The sequence below is a fragment of the Periplaneta americana genome, chromosome 5, assembly GCF_040183065.1.
Source record: "Periplaneta americana isolate PAMFEO1 chromosome 5, P.americana_PAMFEO1_priV1, whole genome shotgun sequence".
NCBI classification, from domain to species: domain Eukaryota; kingdom Metazoa; phylum Arthropoda; class Insecta; order Blattodea; family Blattidae; genus Periplaneta; species Periplaneta americana.
Window position 1 is genome coordinate 178,976,631 of NC_091121.1, and position 13,511 is coordinate 178,990,141.

At 36.1% G+C, this 13,511-nt stretch overlaps 1 protein-coding gene across 13 annotated transcripts in view; it reads right to left on the bottom strand.

The window, feature by feature from the left end:
• The window catches only part of LOC138700306 (CUGBP Elav-like family member 2), a 1,672,689-nt gene that overhangs the window by 90,046 nt on the left and 1,569,132 nt on the right, over nucleotides 1–13,511 (bottom strand). For all 13 annotated transcript variants that reach the window (XM_069826845.1, XM_069826839.1, XM_069826850.1 and 10 more), the window contains 2 exons: nucleotides 7,243–7,322; nucleotides 3,443–3,571 (listed from right to left, as the gene is read on the bottom strand). In XM_069826845.1, coding sequence (XP_069682946.1) covers nucleotides 3,443–3,571; nucleotides 7,243–7,322 — 209 coding nt within the window. The remainder of the gene's footprint in view (nucleotides 1–3,442; nucleotides 3,572–7,242; nucleotides 7,323–13,511) is intronic.

The window sequence follows — 13,511 nt, forward strand, 5'->3', positions numbered from 1 at the left end:
CCAGAAATGCATATAGAGTGTTAGTTGGGAGGCCGGAGGGAAAAAGACCTTTGGGGAGGCCGAGACGTAGGTGGGAAGATAATTTTAAAATGGATTTGAGGGAGGTGGGATATGATGATAGAGACTGGATTAATCTTGCTCAGGATAGGGACCGATGGCGGGCTTATGTGTGGGGGGCAATGAATCTTCGGGTTCCTTAAAAGCCAGTAAGTAATATTCGAATGGCACAAATAAATAAAATCATTACTACATGCCTAATTAATAAATTATATGTAAATTCATTTATTAATTATAATTTTTATTATAATACTAATTTATTAAAGTTAAAACAAATTCACATAAAGCAGTTATTCGTACATTATAACATTTTACTATTTACGAAAATCAACATTTAAAATTTATAGAAATATTAAAAGATATTAGTACCGGTATTATGTAAGGACATTCTAAGTATAACACCTGTCAAATAATCAACAATGCTAAGAAAATTAACTGTTCCAAGGGAAAGTTGCAACACAATACTACAATATTAAGATTTGTCCTCATGAAACTGAGTGGTGGCGTGTGGAAAGGCAGTAGCAGTGCAAGAGCTAACCCTCTTGTACTAGTGGCAGTAGTAACAATGGTAGTAGCAGTGATCGTGTTCAAGTAGTAGTGGTACCGGTAGTGATTGTAGTAATGGTAGTCATAACAGTACTGCCCGTCCGAGTGGTTCTGTCGCATCCCTGTTTCCCTCACCCATTTCTTCTGGCCCCTCTGTAAAGACTAGTGGCTGGGTTGTTATGCTTTCCTGAAAATAATTTCTGTACGGAATTGGAAGTCTATATAATACTATTCAACTGTTTAAAATTTAAAGAAAAGAGCTCCATTAAGTAACTGTCACGTAATTTTCCCCGTTTTGACAGCCCTGCCGTATAACCACTGGGACAGACAGTAGTTGTGGTAGTAGTAGTAGTAGTAGTAGTAGTGGTGGTAGTAGTAGTAGTAGTAGTGGTAGTAGTGGTAGTAGTAGTAGTAGTGGTAGTAGTAGTAGTAGTAGTAGTAGTAGTGGTAGTAGTAGTAGTGGTAGTAGTAATAGTAGTGGTAGTAGTAGTAGTAGTAGTGGTAGTAGTAGTAGTAGTGGTAGTAGTAGTAGTAGTGGTAGTAGTAGTAGTAGTAGTAGTGGTAGTAGTGGTAGTAGTAGTAGTAGTAGTGGTAGTAGTAGTAGTGGTAGTGGTAGTAGTAGTAGTAGTAGTAGTAGTAGTAGTGGTAGTAGTAGTAGTAGTAGTGGTAGTGGTAGTAGTAGTAGTAGTAGTAGTGGTGGTAGTAGTAGTAGTAGTAGTGGTAGTAGTAGTAGTGGTAGTAGTAGTAGTAGTGGTAGTAGTAGTAGTAGTAGTAGTAGTAGTGGTAGTAGTAGTAGTAGTGGTAGTAGTAGTAGTAGTAGTAGTGGTAGTGGTAGTGGTGGTGGTGGTGGTGGTGGTGGTGGTGGTAGTAGTAGTAGTAGTAGCAGTAGTAACTTAATAGTCGTACTAACAGTAGTGATGGTAGTGGTAGTGATGGTCATGGTCACAATAGTAGCAGTCGTGGTGGTCGTAGTAGTGGCAATAGTGATTGATAGTAGGTGGCAGCAGAAGCAGGAGTAGTGGTAGTAGTGGTAATAGTTGTAAAAGGTAAAGGTAAAGGTATCCCCGCAACATGCCATGAAAGCACTTGGGGGACATGGAGGTAGAGCCCCATGCTTTCCATGACCTCGGCACTAGAATGAGGTGGTGTGGTCGGCACCACGCTCTGACCGCCTTTTACCCCCGGGTAAGACCCGGTACTCAATTTTATAGGAGGCTGAGTGAACTTCGGGGCCGTTCTGAAAGTTTGGCAACGAGAAAAAATCCTGTCACCACCTGGGATCGAACCGCGGACCTTTCAGTCCGTAGCCAGCTGCTCTACCAACTGAGCTACCCGGCCGCCCGGTAATAGTTGTAGTTGTAGTAATTGTACATTTGTCCCTAGAAGTATTCGGTAGGCCTATCAGAGATAATGAAAACATGAATTTCCTTGAGAAGCTCTATATTGATTTTTTTGACCAGCCTCATGGTCTAGTGGTCAGAGCTTCTGGCTATAATTAAATACTTAGAAGGTCGAAATACAACAGTGTTCATAAGTTAAGATTTAAAATAATGGAGATAATTATTACAGTTGTCTGAACACTATTTATTGATAAAAATAATAAAATAAATAAAATAGGTTAGAAACCATACTGATGGTGACCCAAGAATAATGTTAAAATAATACTTTGATATTTTAATATTATTCTTGGGTCATCATCAGTATTACTTAAGATTTATACATTGTATTATCAGAATTATATTATATATATTTCTTCTATAAGATATCATTTAAAAATATTTAATAACTATTCTTCAAATTCATTCTTAATTAAGTTTACAATGAAATTTCAATTCAATACATTGGATCATTTTACTTTTTAACGATGTTATCTTAGACTTTGTATTTTATAAATTTTATAATTTTGTAGTATATTCAAGATCTTTATACATTCCATTCTCTTGTTGCAGTCGTGGTACAACCACTGATGATGGGGGAGCACAGCCCCCGAAACATGTATGGTTTCTAACCTATTTTATTTATTTTATTATTTTATCAATAAACAGTGTTCAGACAACTGTAATAATTATCTCCATTATTTTAAATCTCCTGGCTATAGTTCATGAGGTCCCGGATTCGATTCCCGGCTAGAGCATAGGAATTTTTCCTTAAAGGGGATTATTCCTGTGTTCGTCCATGGTTTGGAATTTAGGTTAAGTTTAGATTTAAGACCTCTCCTGGCACCACATTATCATAATCATCCTATCACATCATCGGGGTAATGTAACTCCACCTTCCAGGCGCCCCAACCTCAGAACAACTAAGCCACGGCCAGGAGAGAAGACCAGAAATGTCGAAAAGACAACCTGGTGGCATTGGGGGGGGGGGAAGATTTTTTTTTTAGGTATTACAATTTATAGAATAAGAAAGTGAATAGAAGGAAGAAAGGAATAAGCAGATAGAGATGGATAGATGGATGGACGAATGGATCGACAGATAGATGGACAAATAGACAGATTTGACGGATAGATGGGTAGGTGGATCGACTGGTCAGGTAGGCAGAGAGCCTGGACGGATGAATGGACAGTTTGGAAACATTGGACAGACAGAGAGGTAGGTAGAAAGATCAGTAGGTACAGAGGTAGGTTAGGTAGGTAGATTAAACACACAGATCAGACATGGTAAAAGGGAGTAAAAATTAGGTTATCACTCAGTTTACATGGTTGTAGTTTCTTTAGAGCAAGATTAATTCAAATACCTTTTATCATGGTTGAGTTCCAAGTTCCACATTTAATATGTACCGGTATAGTTAAGGATGATTATGAAAAAAAAATTATTTTGTAATTTGTAGTTGACTTACCGTGAGGTACTGTGGCCCCATGTTTACTCCTGCTAGGTTCCATAGATTTGCTTGCATTTGCTGTAATCGTTTCTGATCCTTTTCTTTTTGTGTATCAGCAAATTTAACTACCAGCGGTGATGAGCACCCCTGAAAAATAAACATATTAAATTTGGACTTTAACAAGACTACACTCTTAGCTATTTTGTTCCATGTTTTAAGAACAGATAAATTAACAAACACAACTATAACATTTCCGGTTTTTTTAATAAGACGTAACAATTGAAGGGTTCACTAATATCACGATAATGTTTTATTTTAAAATAGTAATGCACTTTATACACTCTTTCCTTTGTGTAACGTTGAGATCTCACAAAACTTCCCCATAATATCATAATAACGAACATAGTATGTGTCGGTTAATCATATAAACCTTACAATAAACAAATTTTACGCTGTGTATAACAGATAGGAAACAGAAAGTTGAAATCAATACAACTATGAAATCTGCCTCGACATGGGGAACTATTAATAATGGAATTCCTCAAGGATCAATATTAGGTCCCCTACTTTTTCTAGTGTTTATAAATGATCTTGCCCCCCTAATAAAAGATGTAGGTCATCCCATATTATTTGCAGATGACACAAGTATACTAATTACAGCCAATAACTCCAACACATTCCAGTCTTCAACAGAGGAAATTCTCTTCAAAATATGTGACTGGTTCTCAGTCAATAAATTGGTATTAAATTGTATTACAAAACTAACATAATTCAATTTAAATCCTGTCCAAATTCAACGTCGCAAATTTCTAGCGCAATAATTAATAATAGATCCCTATTAGAAACAACAACAACCAAATTTCTTGGCTTAAAAATAGATAATGTGTTAAATTGGAAAAATCATATTAAAGAAATTACCCCCAAACTAAATTCAGCTTGTTTTGCTATTAGAGCTATGCAAAAGATAGTAAATATCAATACCTTAAAAACAATATACTTTGCATACTTCCACTCGGTAATGAGTTTTGGAATAATATTCTGGGGATATTCCACAGATAGTAACAATATATTTCTATTACAAAAAAGAGTAATTAGAATAGTAGTAGGTGCCAAATGTAGGGAATCATGTAGGACTATTTTCAAAAAACTACAAATAATGCCCATGGCTTCTCAGTATATCTTTTCATTAATAATCTTCCTCGTATGTAATAGTGAAAACTTTGTAACTAATTCAACAGTTCATAGCATAAATATACGTCAAAAAAATGACTTCCATACTCCATCGGCAAGTCTATCATGCTATCAAAAAAGGAGTGTGTTATATGACAGTAACAATTTTTAATAGCCTCCCTATCGATATAAAAATGAAACTCAAAACATAAGATTATTTAGGGCAAAATTAAAGAAGTACCTAATTTCTCACGCCTTCTATTCTGCAGGTGAATTCATGACATTCAACAACACTTCATGAAATTGATACTAAAATTTTCTGTTGTACTAGTAGACAATATTGTAAATCTCGTCTGTATATATTTAATCTAGACTGTGACTATAAATTAAGACTTTATAATAGTACAAAGTTTTTTTACTATTCTAGCTGTAAGCAATGTATGAATACCATAGAATACAATACAACACAATGTATTGTACAGTGCTATTCAAAAAGAAAGAGCAGATTTCAAATATTTATTTTAAACAAACTAAGAGGGCTGTTTGTTTTTCAATCTCCAGTGGTCCATAAAAAAAGACAAGTGTAAATAAAAAAAAATAATTTATTACCAAAAGTTATGCACAAACATGGTTACTCTTCGACAAAATCACCCTGAAGATCGAGGCATTTGTCTTATCTGAGGACGGGCTTTCCAATCTCCTCGTCATTGAATGTTGCCGCCAGTGAGTTTGACTTGGAGCAACAGTAAGAAATATAATTAGTCTGGTCCTTTGTCCGCCTTCTTCAGTTCAGGGAAGAGGTGGAAGTCGCTGGGCGCTACGTCGGGGTTATATGCCAGGAGTTCAAACACTTCCCATCTATATTGCTGAAGAAGCTGTTGAGTCACAGCAGCACTTTGAGGGTGAGCGCTGCCATGAATCAGAAGTCAGCGTGCCTCTTCTTTTGTTTTGAATGGCTCTCCCAGTCGTCGTAAAGTCTGACATAAACAGCTGCATTGATCGCAGTCCCCGGTTCCATAAACTCAACAAGCAACACACGAATTTTTCCACCTCTTCGAAGGATAAATCTCCAATTTTTACAATTCCATTTCGTAGAATATTCTGGTCACGAGACATAATCATATACTTTGTTTTTTCGGGGTTTACTTCCAAACCTGCATATAGTAGACTTTTTTTAAATAGTCCTACACGATTCCCTAGATTTGGCACCTATCATTATTCTAATTACTCTTTTTTGTAGTAGGAATATACTGTTACTATCTGTGGAATTTCCCCAGAATATTATTCCAAAACTCATTACCAGACTTCGTTGAATTGCCACACGCAGCATGCAATCAGGTTGTCGGTGTACGGTAGTATTGAGGAGGTGAGCGACCGCCCGGTCTCGTAGTATAAGCAGTTCATGTTAAGAGATGTGACCGGTCCAAATAGATAGAGCAGCTACAGCTAATGTATACCTATGTAAGCACTTGTTTTTGCATTACTGTGGTTGGAATAGTGAAAGCTTAACATCTGTTCAGTGCAGACAAGAATTCAATCAAACATGCTACAATGAGAGTGTTGCTGTTCCAAATAATTGCCCCTGGAATACCCTTACCCCCGCAGCCAGTCTTGACCCGTTGGGGAACGTGGTTGGATGCTGTTAATTATTATGCAGAACATTACGGCAAAATAATGGAGGTAATTGATGCATTGGATAGCACAGACAGTTCCGCTGTTGCAGCTGTAAAGTAATTGCCTTCTGAACAGCTATTGGAAGATATTCTGTTCATTGATTCTAATTTTAAAATCGTGTCCAAAAGCATCATCCTGTTAGAATCGTCTAAACTACAACTCTCAGAAGCCTTTAATATAGTAGATAAAGTATCACAAACCGTTATCCAAAATAACAATTCACTAATCTCAGAAAAAAGTGAAATGTAAGTTGAGAAACATTATTGCTAAAAATTTTGTCCATTAACAACTTCGTATTATAAATGATGTACCATCAGGTCACGACAAGACACCTGAAGTTGGTGTACTAAAAAGTAGTGACTTTCCGTTCTTCAAATGTGTAAGTATTACATCGTGTGATGTCTAACGTACATTTTCCCAATATAAAAACTGTTTAAGTGACCATCAGGGAGGTTACTTTGCAGTCGTTCAAAATGTACGTATCTCTTCACTGCAATGCACTTATTCAACGATGATGTGAGTATCTTACATTAAATTTTAAGAGTTAATATATCTCACTATAAAATAATTGTGTATTTACATGTTTAGACATTTCCTACTTCAATGATCATTCATTATATTTCTTGAATGCAGGACACAGGTTTTATTGTAACCGCAGTATACTGTTCAGTGTTTACATTAGAGGCATACTCCATCCTTTGCACGCCCCCTTCTCATACAGTCTATACTGCGTGCGCAGTAAACTTTGCGATTCTCGTGGCAATTCCACGAAGTCTACTCATTACCGAGTGGAAGTATGCAAAGCATATTGTAACAGTTCAATAACAACTTTCAATGAAAGTACAAGAGCATCTGCAAAACTCGTTCGCAAGCATAAAATTACCACACCTACATCTTTCATGGGTGCCTAGCAAGCGAGTATTGTGAAATGACAAAACATGAGACTCGTTAATATACTGATATGGTAATCTTACCTCCATTGTTTGTGAGTGATGCATGTTCTTGATTGCATTTATGGCACACTGTTTAGATGTGTAGGTAACAAAAGCACAGCCTGAAAAAAAAAACACTAATTAATGCTACAATTACAATCAGAATAACAATAGACCCTTGTATACAGCTCTCTACAATATCTACAACCTGAGACTTTTCCAAGAAGAAAAAAAAGACCAATACTTGTAACAAGAATTATATGATTTGTAATAATGCTTATTTTATTTTCACCCTGGACTAATGAAGAATAATAATTTATTTAAACAAAGTAGTGATATAGAGGAGACTGTTGTACCTTTAGCATAGTGTACCTTTGAACATTTTTTGTTTTTTAATTTTTGCTGCTACCTAGAGGACTCAAAGCTAAGTAGATTGTAGAGAAAGCCGCTAAGTAGCTCTGGCCGTAGTTTCAGTTTGATTTATTGCAAAGTGTGAGTTCCGTAGACAAAAGAAGTTTTTTTAGTACCAAAAGTAAACATTTCGTTCATTGATGTAGGTTTTCTAACACGCAACCAGATTGCATTTGTTAATATATTTCAAGTACGGTGTGTTCCCTATCATCTGGTGAGTAATAACATATTTTAATTTCCATGATTTATTTGACTCTCTAGTTTTCGGAGCCATATTTGTTTAAACGTGCACCCTCTTGTACTTTGAACACAAAACATCTTGTACCATGGAACATGTTTCAAATTACACGATACTATCGGTTTTTGTTTTTATTTTATTTTAAGATCATGTCACGAAGTAAGTCTAGAATTAAAGAGGTCTCCAATTGATTCGGATATCTTGAAGAAAGCTGTTGAAGCAGTTATTGCTTCTCCAGGAAATAAAATCTAAATCAGAGAAGCCTGCTCTGGTTTATGATTGCAAATACATTTTAAATATGATTGTCAGTTTTTACAGCTATATTCCCTCCTATATTCCATGTGTTCCAACTTACAAGAGGGTATGTTCCAAGGTACATGATCCTGTTGTACCTTGGAACACATTACATATCCCTCCATTTTATTTTTTCTATCCTTAATAGATCTGTAAAACAGGAAAATACATACAGGAACTTGTAAAGAAATCTTCAATAATTATTTCAAGCATTTTTTCATTTAAAAAATTTCATTTCTCTAAATTAAAAAAAATAAAATGTGAAAAGTGTTCAAAGGTACAACAGTCTCCCCTACAGGGTGATACACGAGGAGTTACAGCCACTTACGGAGCATATTCCCGAAAAAATTTTGAACAAAAAATGTCATAAACATGTCCTATTGTCAGTATTTTCAGAGTTATACTAATTTGAAGCTGTTAAAAATACCTTCTTGCTTAGTTTTAAAGATAAAAGAATATTACAAATAGAGAATGAACTACAGACGTGGACAAATTATTAACAAAATTGACGATTTTTATGATAATTCTGTTTACAAAATTTGACTTTTCAATTTAGACTACAGTTGACAATTTTGCATATTTCCATCCTTACAGTAGACTGAAATATGCAAAAATGTCAACTGTAGTTTAAATTGAAGAGTCAAGTTTTGTAAAAAATATATAATAAAAATCTTCAATTTTGCTAATAATTTGTAAATTAGCAAACATGTCAACTGCATTGAAGAGTCAAATTTTGTAAAAATATAAAACAAAAATCTTCAGTTATGCTAATAATTTGTAAATATGCAAAAATACCAAATGTAGTCCAAACTGAGGAGTTAAATTTTGAAAAGTATACAATACAAATTTTCAATTTTGCTAATAATTTGTAAATACACAAAAATGTCAACTGTAGTCTAAATTGAAGAATCATATTTCGTAAAAATATATAATAAAAATCTTCAATTTTGCTAATAATTTTGAAATACACAAAAATGTCAACTGTAGTCTAAATTGAAGAATCATATTTTGTAAAAATATATAATAAAAATCTTCAATTTTGCTAATAATTTTGAAATACACAAAAATGTCAACTGTAGTCTAAATTGAAGAATCATATTTTGTAAAAATATATAATACAAATCTTCAATTTTGCTAATAATTTTGAAATACACAAAAATGTCAACTGTAGTCTAAATTGAAGAATCATATTTTGTAAAAATATATAATACAAATCTTCAATTTTGCTAATAATTTGTCCACGTCTGTATTCAGAAGTAGGCCTACACTTTCTTTAATTGGCTAGTATTATGAAGCTAACAATTTGTTGTTAATTCCTTAGTTGCTTTGTATAGATTTTTTTTTCAATTTTTGTCTAAAAAGTACATTATTCTTTCACACTTATCACAAAAATTGTAACAGGTCACGACATCTAGCAACTTAAATTTTTTGCAGTTCAATTTTGCATTCTAATGTGCAGTCTTAAAGAGTTACGAAAATGACGCGATTTATAACAATTGTTGTGATAAATGCGTAAGAAAAATGTAATTTTCTGGTTTAAAATTGAAACAACATTTCTGTACGAATCAACTATGGAATTCACAACACATTTTTAGCTTCAGAACACTAGCCAATTAAAGAAATTAATACTTCTGAATAGTTCATTCTCTAATTGTAATATTCTTTTACCCTTAAAACAAAAGAAGAAAAAGGATTTTTTTAACAACTTCAAATTAGTGCAACTCTCAAAATATTGAGAATAAGACCCATATTTATACAACTTTTTTGCTCACAATGTCTTCGGGAATATTCTTCGTAAGTGGCGGTACTCCTCGTCAATCACCCTGTATATGAAGCAAGCCGCAACTGACTTGCCGCTCAAGAATCCGCCTCGCTGTAACACATTAATTTTGTCCAAAAATTTGGCATGTTGGCGAACACAGATGTATATTCAGTAAAGTGGTGGAACAAAATAAGTTGATATTAGCCTATATTTTAATTCCAGTGCTGAAAAATAACAAACTAAATAATAGTTTATGTGATTTACATACATCTCCACGCCAATTCAACTATTCGTGAGGCTATTTATGACCAGCAACTTATTACTACTAGTCATATATTATCAATTCATCCTTGACAACATACAGAGATCGTCTACGACAGTACGAGATTAATAGTATACATGACACTACTTATCACAATGATGTACACTTGCATTCGTGATGCAAGTAACATTAAGGAAGCCGTGAAAAAATCAACAAGATTCCAGACTCATCATAGACTGGGGAAAAAAAAAAGACAGACGTATATCACGGCCTGCTGGAATATAGTAAACACAGAAAACATTTTAAAGCAACAATGTTGGAGATAGATATTTTTGTTTTGCAAATTTGCCGTCATTGAACAGAAACCAAGATGGAGATTTCATTGCAACTAATTAGAAATTCCTCTTTCAGGTATGTAATAAACGATCTTCGCACAAAATAATGTACGATACACGAGCGGTATGTTTTCTTTCAATTCTCGGAAATTAAAAAAGCTCAACTACGTTTCGCTTTTTCAAACTTTTCCTCGAACATGAAAACTTCAACACACCGCTCTTGTAACGCATATCACTATTCCGAGGTTGAGACATTTGTAACCCCTATAAGATGACAGGTGGTGGTAGACTGTCTTTGCGAGGACCAGATCGGGACTGAATCCACATTATTATGCCATTATTGTTCCAGTCCGACAGATGGCCCATGTGGTATTCGCGAATACGCTGCTGGCAGGCGGGCCATCCTGTCTTAGCTCCAGGGTCCGAAATCCCAAGTCCTTAAATCGCAGGCCTTTATCTGCGTCGGGTACCCGTACTAGCCCCATGACTTTTAACTATTGGAGGTGTTAAGTGAAATGAGGAAGGTGGAGTACCACGAGAAGAACCGTCTGCAACGTCTTCGCCCGCCACAAATTCCATCACAACCGCGGGAGAGTCGAACCCAGACCGCCTGGATGAGAGATCAGTGATTAAGGTTTGTTCACAATAAACCGGAAACGACAACGAGAATGAGAGCGGAAAAACTGTTTAAATAAATGTATTTAAATGTGAGCATTCACAATTAACGAGACGCTTGCCGGAGCCCGGGAATGGGAATGGTCAGTTGGTCAAGTTTTAACTTTGCCGTTCTCGTTTCCGATTGCATCCTACTGCCTACTATACTAAAAGCCAGGTTATGAACCGACTAAACAGGAAGTAGTTGGCAGGGCGAGAGGAAAGTGCGGGTTAGAGGGGTAGCCTGTACAGCGATGACCAGGCTTCGAGACTTTGGACCCGATACAATAAGTTTACTGTGCATGCACTATAGGTTGTTGACTCGCTGCAGGTAGATACAGATGTGTTGAGGTAACAACGTTGCTATTTAGAGTAGAGTACGGTAGTATGGGGAAACACACACATATGTACATTCTGAAAGTAAATATACATTACACAATGACAATGTCAAAAAATGTGAAAAGCATTTATTCTCCTGTCTTTTATAAGCATTTGTGTTTAATTATACACAGTGTTAATGGTGGAAATAAGCATGCAGCAATTTTATTTTTTTTTTATTTATCCTATTGGTCGTCTTTAGGAAGTGCAGGTGCAGTACCGAATTGCAATGTACCTACTATAAACGTAAATCTTTTTCTGTTATCTGCCAAAGTTTGTACTGTAGAAAGCTGCGTTCTACGTCGCATGACGTGATACAAGCAAAACGAAGAAACCTAACATCATTGCAGTCTCTAAGAGACAGTCCTTTATTCTCAGGTAAATCTATGTCCACTAATTTGGTGTTTATGTTACACAATGTTCCATATCCGTTATTTTTACATAAAATTGATTTCCACTTCTATTTTACACGTTCAGTAACCGGTATACTTGGTGTCTCATTAATTCTCTGCATCATTTTCTAAATTAATTTGAGGGCTTCCGGCATATCTTGCTTTGACTTTTCTAACCGTGTAATAGTTTCAAACACAGTTTGTATGAAAACCAAATTATTCGTCAGAACCTTCAAATCCAGAGCGTTTTCCTTTGCGTATTTGTTGGCATTCATTCTACAGTACCCCCACCCACTATACGCTTTACCACTATACTCAGTACGCCGTTATGCGGATTTCCCACTGAACAGCTCTATCGGGTCCGAAGTCTCGAAGCCTGGCGATGACACGTTGAGTGTGCGGGGTTGGAGGGAAAGGAAGAACGGAGCTTTTCATTGGACTTCACGTGAAAATGTCATCTGCTAACGAAAATCTGGCAACGGAATCACGGAGACAGCGTAGCCAAACTTCCCAGTTCATTTGCAGTACCACGTGCATTACGAGTCGCATTTCGTACCAGCGTCATTAGCTCGTGCTTTCTTAAAAACAGTAATTTTAATTACTAATATTGTGGATAGTGTTACTGAGAACTATAGACAGTAGTTATTTTAAACATATCGGTGACAAACGCTGAACACGCTTTGAATCTCGCGCCACTATGTGGCAACAGAGCTCAGAAAGAGAGCAACAGAACGTTGCTTCCGGTTTAGTCGGTTCATAACCTGGTTTTTCCCATGACTTTTAACTATCGGAGGTGTTAAGTGAAATGAGGAAGGTGGAGTACCATGAGAAGAACTCTCTGCAACGTCTTCGCCCGTCATAAATTCCATCACAACCGCAGGGGGTCGAACCCAGACCGCCTGGATGAGAGACCAGTGGTAAAGGTTGGTTCACAATAAACCGGAAACGACAACGAGAATGAGAACGGAAAAATTGTTTAAATAAATGAATTTAAATGTAAGCATTCATAATTAATAAGAAGCTTGCCGGAGCCCGGGAACGGGAATGAACAGTTGGTCAAGTTTTAACTTTGCCGTTATCGTTTCCGATCACAGCCTACTGCCTACTACAGCGTTTCTCAAACTATGGTCCGCGGAGCACCTGTGGTCCTCGAGGTCTGACCTTGTGGTCCTTCAAAAAAGACAGAAGAAAAAATAAAATTCAAACGAATTGCATATCACACTATAGCTGAAAATCTCAGAGATTGGAAATGACACATGGTAATCGCTTTCACTTTTTCTCCCCGTACTGACATTTTATGAAATTTATTACCTTATCCGTCTATTGACTTCCCACTCTACTCTCGGCAACAAAAGAGGGTTTAAAGCACTATGAACGTGGTGTTTCTCGCCATCTTTTCCCTGCACTTCTGGTGCTGCACCTGTAACCCAGCCAGGGACCACTCGAATTCATTACAGAGGGCCAAAGTACCGAATCATTTCATGTATTTATAACGTTAAATCTTTCTTATGTGGTACACGCTAGTAGTTGTCCATGTCTCTGTTAAATAGTGCCCATTATACATACTGAAAAACTGGCTTCGATC